Source organism: Anomalospiza imberbis, unplaced genomic scaffold (assembly GCF_031753505.1).
Source record: "Anomalospiza imberbis isolate Cuckoo-Finch-1a 21T00152 unplaced genomic scaffold, ASM3175350v1 scaffold_925, whole genome shotgun sequence".
Classification (NCBI taxonomy): Eukaryota; Metazoa; Chordata; class Aves; order Passeriformes; family Viduidae; genus Anomalospiza; species Anomalospiza imberbis.
In genome coordinates, this window is record NW_027100546.1 from 28,094 (window position 1) to 39,798 (window position 11,705).

The 11,705-nt window shown below is 60.3% G+C and overlaps 1 protein-coding gene across 1 annotated transcript; it reads right to left on the reverse strand.

Annotated features, from left to right (window-relative positions):
• Positions 1-5,031: 5,031 nt before the first annotated feature.
• LOC137467974 (protein lin-7 homolog B-like) lies at positions 5,032-11,201 on the reverse strand (the record flags this gene model as incomplete). Its single annotated transcript, XM_068179395.1, is given in 5 exon segments — positions 5,032-5,143; positions 6,125-6,255; positions 6,257-6,286; positions 8,514-8,723; positions 11,059-11,201. Coding segments are annotated over 5 exon segments (536 nt in total), but the record flags the coding sequence as incomplete, so codon positions are not given.
• Between the last annotated feature and the right edge of the window lie 504 nt (positions 11,202-11,705).

Here is an 11,705-nt window from a genome sequence, read left to right on the forward strand (position 1 = left end):
TGGTGGGCAGCACCTCGCACATCATCCTGCGCACCTGGGCGCGCCGGGGCGCACCTGGAGACACCTGGGTGCACCTGGGCGCACCTGGGTGAGAGGATATGGGGTCAGTACCCAGAACTGCTCCAGTCCTGACCCATTTTTGGGGGTCCCAAAAGCCTCTGGGGGTCCTGGCTGATGGTGGGCAGCAGCTCCCACATCGTCCTGGGCGCACCTGGGCGCACCTGGGCGCACCTGGGTGAGGGGATATGGGGTCAGTACCCAGAACTGCTCCAGTCCTGACCCATTTTTGGGGTCCTGACCCCACTCTGGGGGTGGGCAGCACCTCCCACATCGCCCTGGGCACCCCTGGGCGCACCTGGGCACACCTGGGGACAACGGGGAGGTGCAATGGGATGCAGTGGGGGTGTACTGGGAGGAAATGGGGGCGTACTGGGGGGGTACTGGGGGTACTGGGATGAAATGGGGGGCACTGGGGGGTACTGGGGGATACTGGGGATGAAATGGGGGGCACTGGGAGGTACTGGGGGATACTGGGGATGAAATGGGGGGCACTGGGGGGTACTGGGGGATACTGGGGATGAAATGGGGGGCACTGGGGGGCACTGGGGGGTACTGGGATGAAATGGGGGTACTGGGGGGTACTGGGATGAAATGGGGGGCACTGGGGGGTACTGGGATGAAATGGGGGGCACTGGGATGAAATGGGGGGCACTGGGGGGTACTGGGATGAAATGGGGGACACTGGGGGGCGCTGGGGGGTACTGGGATGAAATGGGGGGCGCTGGGGGCTACTGGGGGGTACTGGGATGAAATGGGGGGCACTGCGGGGCATTGGGATGAAATGGGGGGCACTGGGGGGTACTGGGGGGACTGGGATGAAATGGGGGGCACTGGGATGAAATGGGGGGCACTGGGGGGTACTGGGGGGTACTGGGATGAAATGGGGGGCACTGGGGGGCACTGGGGGGCACTGGGATGAAATGGGGGGCACTGGGATGAAATGGGGGGCACTGCGGGGCATTGGGATGAAATGGGGGGCACTGGGGGGTACTGGGGGTACTGGGATGAAATGGGGGGCACTGGGGGGAAATGGGGGGCACTGGGGGGTACTGGGGCTACTGGGATGAAATGGGGGGCACTGGGATGAAATGGGGGGCACTGGGTGGTGCTGGGATGAAATGGGGGGCACTGGGGGTACTGGGGGTACTGGGATGAAATGGGGGGCACTGGGATGAAATGGGGGGCACTGGGGAGTACTGGGATGAAATGGGGGGTACTGGGGAGTACTGGGATGAAATGGGGGGTACTGGGGATGAAATGGGGGCACTGGGGGGCACTGGGATGAAATGGGGGGCGCTGGGGGGCGCTGGGATGAAGTGGGGCAGGGGGATGCGCTGGGGGTGGGGATGTGGTCAGGATGGGGGTGCAGGGTTTGGGCTGGGGATGGTTTGGGATTTGGGGTTTGGGATGGGGGATTTGGAATTTGGGGTTTGGGATGAGGTTTGGGATTTGGGGATTTGGGATGGGAGGTTTGGAATGGGGGGTTTGGGTTTGGGATGGGGTTTGGGATGGGGATGGAGCATTTGGGATGAGGTTTGGGGGTTTTGGGGTTTGGGATGGGGATGGACGGGCCACCATTGGGATTGGGATGTCGGAGGTGGAATGGAGATTCCGGGAACAGGATCGGGATGGGGATGTCGGGGCCGGGCCCGGAGATGGGATCGGGATGCGGGACGCAGCTGCCGGAGCCGGAATGGGGATGCCGGGTTTGGGATGCGGATTTGGGATTTGGGATGCAGCTGCCGGGGCCGGGATGGGATCGGGATGGCGACGCCGGGTTTGGGATGCGAATGCCGGAGGTGGGATGGGATCGGGATGCGGATGCCGGATTTGGGATGCGGATTTGGGATTTGTGATGCGGATGCCGGGGCCGGGATGCGGCTCCCGAGGCAGGGATGGGACGGGGTTTGGGATGCGGATGCCGGGTTTGGGATGCGGATTTGGGATTCGGGATGCGGATTTGGGATTCGGGATGCGGCTGCCGGCGGCGGGCCGGGGCTTCCGGGGGTTCCGGGGGGTTCGGGGGGGCCCGGGGGGGCTCGGGCCCTGCTCCTACCTGGGCTCCGAGCGGCGCTGCGGCAGCTCCGGCGGAGGGAGGCGGCCCGGCGGGGAGGGGGGGCCCCGGGGGGGGGGGGTCGCTGCCGGTCGCCCCCGCACCCGTTCAGGCCCCCAGCGCGCCCCGGGCCCGCTCGAGCCCCGCGGCCGCCGCCCGCCCCCCCCCCCCCCCCGCCGGTACCGACCCCCCCCCCCCGGCCGGCCCCGCAAAACGCTGCGCGGGCCCTTTAAGAGCGGCGCTGATTGACGGAGGCGCCGACCAATGGGAGCGCGCCCCGGGGGCGCCGGCGGCGCGTTGGCCCCCGCCCCCGCGGCGGGTGGGAGGGAGGGGCGTGGCCGGGGCGAGAGCAGCCAATGGGAGCGCGCGGGGGGCGGGGCCCGCGCGGGGGTGATGTCATCGGGCGGGGGCGGGGGCGGGCGCGCATGCGCGTTGCCATGGAGACGGCTCCGCCCCCCGCGTTGCCATGGGGATGGACCATTCCCCACCCCCCCATGAGTCGCCATGGCAACGGGATCCCCCCCCCCCCCCAATCCCAGCGCGCGAGGATGGAGCGCGTCGCCATGGAAACCGCCCCGCGTTGCCATGGAGACGGCGTGGGGGCCCCGCCCCCGCCTGTCGCCATGGAGACGGAGCATCCGCCAGCCCCGTTGCCATGGAGATGGGATCGTCCCACCCCCCCGTGTCACCATGGAAACCGGCCCCACCCCCCGCGTTGCCATGGAGACGTGACTCCACCCCCTCCCGGTTGCCATGACGATGGGCCATTCCCCTCCCCCACATTACCGGCATCCCCGTTGCCATGGAGACCAGCCCCCTCCCCCCGTTACCATGGCGACAACACCCCCCCCCCCGTTGCCATGGTTACCGACCCCCTTTTCCCCCTTTTCCCACCCAAAAAAGGCACCTGGACCCCTCCCCCATGGCTGGGGGTGGTCACGTGACACTCAGGTGACACTCAGGTGACACAGGTGACACAGGTGACAGATGACAGAGGTGACAGGTGACAGAGGTGACACTCAGGTGACACAGGTGACACAGCTGAGACAGGTGACACTCAGGGGACACCCAGGTGACACTCAGATGACAGGTGACACTCAGGTGACAGGTGACACAGGTGACACAGATGACAGGTGACTCAGGTGACACAGGTGACACTCAGGTGACACAGGTGACACAGGTGACAGGTGACACTCAGGTGACACCCAGGTGACACAGGTGACAGGTGACACTCAGGTGACTCAGGTGACACTCAGGTGACACTGGTGACACAGATGACAGGTGACACTCAGGTGACACTCAGGTGACAGGTGACACTCGGGTGACACAGGTGACACAGGTGACAGGTGACACAGGTGACACAGGTGACAGGTGGCATTCAGGTGACACAGGTGACACAGGTGACAGAGGTGACACTCAGGTGACACTCAGGTGACAGAGGTGACACTCAGGTGACACAGGTGACAGGTGACAGGTGACAGAGGTGACACAGATGACAGGTGACACCCAGGTGACACTCGGGTGACACAGGTGACACAGATGACAGGTGACACTCAGGTGACACAGGTGACACCCAGGTGACACAGATGACAGGTGACTCAGGTGACTCAGGTGACACCCAGGTGACACTCAGGTGACACTCAGGTGACACAGGTGACACTCAGGTAACACTCAGGTGACACTCAGGTGACACAGGTGACAGGTGACACAGGTGACACAGGTGACACCCAGGTGACACTCAGGTGACAGGTGACAGGTGACACTCAGGTGACACTCAGGTAACAGGTGACATTCAGGTGACACTCAGGTGACACTCAGGTGACACTCAGGTGACACAGGTGACACAGGTGACACCCAGGTGACACTCAGGTGACACAGGTGACAGGTGACACACAGGTGACACACAGGTGACAGGTAACACTCAGGTGACACTCAGGTGACACTCAGGTGACACAGGTGACACAGGTGACACTCAGGTGACAGGTGACACTCAGGTGACACTCAGGTAACAGGTGACATTCAGGTGACACTCAGGTGACACTCAGGTGACACTCGGGTGACACAGGTGACACCCAGGTGACACAGATGACAGGGTGACACAGGTGACTCAGGTGACACTCAGGTGACACAGGTGACCCACCTGGGCCACGCCTTTAAATAGTTGCCAATAAATACTGTACAGAAATAGCCAAATATACACGGGGGGCGGGGCCGGGGGCCCGGGGGGTCCCGGGGGGTCCCGGGTGACTTTGGGGTGTCCTGGGGGGGTCTCGGGGGGTCCCGGGGGGTGCTGGGGGGTCCCGGGTGACTTTGGGTTGTCCTGGGGGGGTCCCGGGGGGTCCCAGGTGATTTCGGGGGGTCCTGGGGGGGGTGACCCAGAGGGGTCCCAGGTGATTTTGGGGGCTCCTGGGGAGTCCCGGGGGTTCCCAGGTGATTTTGGGGTGTCTGGGGGGGGGGGGTCCCAGGTGACTCTGGGGGGTCCTGGGGGGTCCCGGAAGGCTTTGGGTTGTCCTGGGGGGGTCCCAGGGGCTCCCAGGTGATTTTGGGGTGTCTGGGGGGGTCCCAGGGGGCGTCCCAGGTGACTTTGTGGGGTCCTGGGGGGTCCCAGGGGGGTCCTGGGAGGCTTTGGGGGGGTCCTGGGGGGGTCTTGGGGACTCCTGCGGGGGTCCCAGGGGACTTTGGGGGGTCCTGGGGGGGTCCCAGGGGGTCCCAGGTGACTTTGGGTTGTCCTGGGGGGGTCTTGGGGGCTTCCAGGTGATTTTGGGGTGTCTGGGGAGGTCCCAGGGGGGGTCCCAGGGGGGTCCCAGGTGACTTTGGGGGGTCCTGGGGGGTCCCAGGGGGTCCTGGGGGGGCTCTTGGGTGCCCTGGGGGGTCCCAAGAGATCCCAGGTGGTCCCAGGTGACTCTGGGGGTCCTGGGGGGGGGGGTCCCAGGGGACTTTGGGGGGTCCTGGGGGGTCCCAGGTGACTTTGGGGTGTCCTGGGGTGTCCTGGGGGGTCCCGGGGGGTTCTACCCCCTCGATTCCAGCGACCTGTGGGGTGAAATTGGGGTGGGGTCAGCGGGGGTCAGGGGCTTTGGGGCAGAACTGGGGGTGGTTCAGGATTTTGGGGTTCAGGATTCAGGGACTTGGGGATTTGGGGACTCAGGGATTTGGGGACACAAGAATTTTGGGATGCAGGGATTTTGGAACTCGGGGATTTGGGACACAGGGATTTGGGAACTCAAGGAATTTCAGGACTCAGCGACTTGGGGACTCAGGGATTTGGGGACTGAGGGATTTGGGGACTCAGGGATTTGAGGTGCAGGGGTTTCAACACTCAGGGATTTCAGAACTCGAGGATTTGGGAACTGAGGGATTTGGGGACTCAGGAATTTAGACACACAGATTTGGGGACACAAGAATTTTAGGATGCAGGGATTTTGGAACTCAGGGATTTGGGGACTCGGGGATTTGGGAACTCAGGGTTTTGGGAACTCAGGACTTTGGGGACTGAGGGATTTTGGGACTGAGGGATTTTGGGGTGCAGATTTCAACATTCAGGGATTTGGGGCGCAGGGATTTTGGGACACAGGGATTTCAAGACACAGGGATTTGGGAACTCAGGGATTTGGGACACAGGGATTTGGGAACAGGGGATTTTGGGACTTGGGGATTTTGGGACTCAGGGATTTGGGAACTCAGAGGTTTTCAAGACACAGGGATTTGGGAACTCAGGGATTTCAGGACTCAGGGATTTGGGAACTCAGGGGTTGTGGGACTCAGGGATTTGGGAACTCGGGATTTTGGGACTCAGGGGTTTGGGAACTCAAGAGGTTTGGGACACAGGGATTTGGGGACTCACGGATTTGGGGTGCAGGGATTTCAGGACACAGGGATTTGGGAACTCAGAGGTTTTCAAGACACAGGAATTTGGGAACTCAGGGATTTCAGGACTCAGGGATTTGGGAACTCAGGGGTTGTGGGACTCAGGGGTTTGGGAACTCAGGGGTTGTGGGATTTTGGGGCGCTCACGAGTAGCTGTTGTGCTGCCGGCGCCGCGCCGTGCGGAGCTTCTCGAAGCGCGCCTCCATCTCCTCGAGCACGCGGGGCGTGTAACGGACCACGAGCTTCACCGAGCCCTGCGCCGCCTTCAGCAGCTCCACCCGCGCGCTCGTGCTGCTCCCCCTCCACGCTCTGCACCCCAAAACCCGGCATGGAGCCCCAAAACCCACCCAGAAACTGTCCCAGCTCCAAAAAAACCCACCCAGAAACTGCCCCAATTCCAAAAAACCCATCAAAAAACTGCCCCAGCTCCAAAAAACCAGACAGAAACTGTCCTGGCTCCAAAAAAAACACCCAAAAACTGCCCCAGCCCCAAAAAACCACCCCAAACCTGCCCCGACCCCAAAAACCCACCCAAAAACTGCCCAAAAACCCTTCAGCAGCTCCACTGCGCGCTCGTGCTGCTCCCCCTCCATGCTCTGCACCCCAAAACCTGGGATGGAGCCCCAAAACCCACCCAGAAACTGTCCCAGCTCCAAAAAAACCCACCCAGAAACTGCCCCAATTCCAAAAAAACCCATCCAAAAACTGCCCCGACCCCAAAACCACACCGAAAACCCCAATTTACCTGCTCCAAACCCCAATTTAAGCACTCCAAACACCCCAACCCCCCAATTTAACCACCCAAAAACCTCCAAAATCCCCCAAATATTCACCACACCATTGATGCTAAGCAGCTGATGCCCCATATCCCACCCAAACCTCCTACAATCACCCCCAAACCACAATTTAACCCTTCAAACCTCAATTTATCCACCCCAAACTCCAATTTAACCACCCAAAAACCCCAAAATCCCCAGAATTTCCCCCAAATCCTCACCACCCCGTTGACACTCAGCAGTTGATGGCCCATATCCCATCCAAACCTCCTACAATCACCCCAAAATCTCAATTTACCCCCTCCAAACACCCCAAAACCCCAATGTATCCACCCCAAACTCCAATTTAACCACCCAAAAACCCCAAAATCCCCAGAATTTCCCCCAAATCCTCATCACCGCATTGACGCTCAGCAGCTGGTCACCCGATTTGAGTGCCCATATCCCACCCAAAGCCCCCAAAACCACCCCAAAACCCCAATTTAACCCTTCAAACCCCAATTTAACCCTTCAAACCCCCAATTTAACCACTCCAAACCCCAATTTAGCCACCAAAAAAACCCCAAATCCCCATAATTCCCCCCCAAATCCTCACCACCCCGTTGACGCTCAGCAGCTGGTCCCCCCGCTTGAGCCCCCCGTGGCGGTCGGCCAGCCCATATCCCACCCAAAGCCCCCAAAACCACCCCAAAACCCCAATTTAACCCTTCAAACCCAAATTTAACCCTTCAAACCCCCAATTTAACCACCCCAAACCCCAATTTAACCACCAAAAAAAACCCAAATCCCCATAATTCCCCCCAAATCCTCACCACCCCGTTGACGCTCAGCAGCTGGTCGCCCGTTTGAGTCCCGATATCCCACTCAAACCCCCCCAAAACCCCAATTTAACCCTTCAAACCCCATTTTAACCCTTCAAACACAACTAACCCACCCCAAACCCCAATTTAACCAACCCAAAAAACCCCCAAATCCCCGTAATTCCCCCCAAATCCTCACCACCCCATGGACACTCAGCAGCTGGTCGCCCGTTTGAGTCCCGATATCCCACTCAAACCCCCCCAAAACCCCAATTTAACCCTTCAAACTCCCAATTTAACCAGCCCAAACCCCAATTTAACCAACCCAAAAACCCCCAAATCCCCGTAATTCCCCCCAAATCCTCACCACCCCGTTGACGCTCAGCAGCTGGTCCCCCGCTTGAGCCCCCAGTGGCGGTTGGCCAGCCCATATCCCACCCAAAAGCCCCCAAAACCACCCCAAAACCCCAATTTAACCCTTCAAACCCCATTTTAACCCTTCAAACACAACTAACCGACCCCAAACCCCAATTTAACCAACCCAAAAACCCCCAAATCCCCGTAATTCCCCCCAAATCCTCACCACCCTGTTGACGCTCAGCAGCTGGTCACCCGTTTGAGTCCCGATATCCCACTCAAACCCCCCAAAACCCCAATTTAACCCTTCAAACCCCAATTTAACCCTTCAAACCCCCAATTTATCCACCCCAAACCCCAATTTAACCAACCCAAAAACCCCCCAAATCCCCGTAATTCCCCCCAAATCCTCACCACCCCCGTTGACGCTCAGCAGCTGGTCGCCCGTTTGAGTCCCGATATCCCACTCAAACCCCCCCAAAACCCCAATTCAACCCTTCAAACCCCATTTTAACCCTTCAAACACAACTAACCCACCCCCCAACCCCCAATTTAACCAACCCAAAAACCCCAAAATCCCCGTAATTCCCTCCAAATCCTCACCACCCCGTTGACGCTCAGCAGCTGGTCGCCCCGCTTGAGCCCCCCGTGGCGGTCGGCCACCCCTCCCGGGATGACGCGGGAGATGTAGATGGGCGAGTTCTGCTCCTTGCCCCCCATGATGTTGAAGCCCAAACCCTCCTCGGTCTTGGGCAGCTCCACCACCCGCGGGTGGGCGTGGCCCTCGCTGGCCGCGAACGCCGCCACCGTGGCCTGGGGACGGCGGGGGGACGTTGGGAGGCATTGGGGGGACATTGGGGATGCTGGGGGCATTGGGGAGATTGGGGGCTTTGGGGATGTTGGGGACATTGGGGGGACTGGGGACATTGGGGACACTGAGGGGATTGGGGACATTGGGGACATTGGGAGATTGGGGGACATTGGGGAGACGTTGGGGACATTGGGGGGATTGGGGACATTGGGGACATTGGGGACATTGGGGGATTGGGGACATTGGGGACATTGGGGACGGTGGGGGCATTGGGGAGATTGGGGGCTTTGGGGATGTTGGGGACATTGGGGGGACTGGGGACATTGGGGACACTGAAGGGATTGGGGACATTGGGGACATTGGGGGATTGGGGACATTGGGGAGACGTTGGGGACATTGGGGGGAATTGGGGACATTGGGGACATTGGGGACATTGGGGGATTGGGGACATTGGGGGGACATTGGGGACATTGGGGGGGACATTGGGGACATTGGGGACATTGGGGACATTGGGGGGATTGGGGACATTGGGGACACTGAGGGGATTGGGGACACTGGGGGCGTTGGGGACATCGGTGACACCGGGGTTACTGGGGACACTGGGCAGCTCCACCGCTCGTGGGTGTGCGTGGCCCTCGCTGGCCGCAAACGCCGCCACCATGGCCTGGGGACGGCGGGGGGACGTTGGGGGCATTGGGGGCGTTGGGGACATTGGGGGATTGGGGACATTGGGGGCACTGGGGACATTGGGGACGTTGGGGGCATTGGGGGCGTTGGGGACATTGGGGGATTGGGGACATTGGGGGCACTGGGGACATTGGGGACGTTGGGGGCATTGGGGGCGTTGGGGACATTGGGGACACTGGGGACGTTGGGGGCTTTGGGGATGTTGGGGACATTTGGGACATTGGGATTGGGGACATTGGGGGCACTGGGGACATTGGGGATGTTGAGGACATTGGGGACATTGGGGACACTGAGGACATTGGGGACATTGGGGGGACTGGGGACATTGGGGGGACTGGGGACATTGGGGACATTGGGGACATTGGGGGGCAAATTGGGGGACATTGGGGGGCAAATTGGGGACGTTTGGGACATTGGGGACAATGGGGACACTGGGGACTTTGTGGGGGTTGAGAGCACTGGGGACATTTAGGGGACATCGGGGACAACGAGGGGATTTAGGAACATTGGGGGACAACGAGGGGATTTAGGAACGTTGGGGACAACGAGGGGATTTGGGGACATCGGGGACAACGAGGGGATTTAGGAACATTGGGGACAATGAGGGGATTTGGGGACATTGGGGACAACGAGGGGATTTAGGAACATTGGGGACAATGAGGGGATTTAGGATCATTGGGGACAACGAGGGGATTTAGGAACATTGGGGACAATGAGGGGATTAGGATCATTGGGGACAATGAGGGGATTTAGGAACGTTGGGGACAACGAGGGGATTTAGGATCATTGGGGACAACGAGGGGATTTAGGAACATTGGGGACAACGAGGGGATTTGGGAACGCTGGGGGGATTTGGGGACATTGGGGTCAATGGGGACACTGGGGACATTGAATTGTTTTGGGGTCCCTGGGTGAGTTTTGGGGTCCCCAGGGTGGTTCTGGGCTCCCCAGGGATATTTTGGGGTCCCGGAGGAAGTTTTTGGGATCCTGGATCTTGGGAAGGCGTTTTGGACTCCTCAGGATATTTTTGGGGTCCCCTGGGAGTTTTTGGGGTCCCAGGGGTGGTTTTTGGGGTCCCCAGGAGGGGTTTTAGGTTCCCTGGGTGGTTTTGGGGACCCCAGGGTGGTTTTGAGGTCCCTGGGGTGTTTTTGGGTTCTCCAGATGGTTTTTGGGGTCCCCAAGTTATTTTTCAGGTCCCTGGGGGGTTTTGGGTTCTCGGCGGGATTTTTGGGTTCCCTGGGGGGTCTGAGGGGTCCCTGGGGGGGGGGGGGGTTTGGGGTCCTGGGGAATTTTTGGGGGTCCCGGGGGGGGTTTTGGGGTCCCTGGGGGCTTTTGGGGTTCCCTGGAGGGTTTTTGGAGTCCTGGGGTTTTTTTTGGGGTCCCTGGGGAGTTTTTGAGGTCCTGGGGTGTTTTTGGGGTCCCTGGGGGTGTTTTTGGGGTCCCTGGGGGGGTTTTGGGGGGTCCTGGTGAGTTTTTGGGGTCCCGGGAGGGGGGGGAGGTTTGGGGGTCCCTGGAGGGGTTTTGGGTTCCCAGCAGGATTTTTGGGTTCCTGGGGGGAGTTTTTGGGGTCCAGGGGGGGTTTGGGGTCCCTGGGGGGGGTTTTGGGTTCCCAGCAGGATTTTTGGGGTCCCGGGGGTGTTTTTGGGGTACCTTGGCCGTGGCGTGGGCGCGGATTTCGGGGCTCCCCGCGATGTCCAAGGTGTCGTAGAGCTGCTCGTAGACCTGGGGGGACCCCGGGGTTGGGGGGGACCCCAGAACCCCAGGGCAGCCCCCCCGAACCCCCCAAGGGACAGCTGCAGATATTTGGGGGGACCCGGGGGGGTCCCAGGAAAGATTTTGGGGGATTTTGGGGAGTTGGTGTGAAAACTGGGGGGGGGGGGGGGGGTGCTGGAAGGGTTTTGTGGGGCCATGTGGGATTTTGGGGTCCCCTGGATGGATTTTGGGGTTGCCAAGTGTGTTTGGGGGTGTCCAGGATGGATTCTGGGGGTTCCTGGGGTATGTTTGGGGTTCTCTGGTGGATTTTGGGGTTCCCTGGTGGATTTTGGGGTTCCTGGGTAGATTTTGGGGCTCCCTGGTGGATTTTGGGGTGGGTTTTGGTGGGTTCCCCTATGGATTTTAGCCTTTCCCTTTGGATTTTGGGGTTCCCATGTGGATTTGGGGGTTCCCACGTGGATTTTTGGGGTGAGCTTGTGTGTGGTTTCGGGTTTTTGGGGTGGATTTCAGCACTCCCAGGTGGATTTGGGGGTTCCCAGGCTAGTTTTGGGGTAGATTTGGGGGTTTTGGGGAGGTTTTGGGGT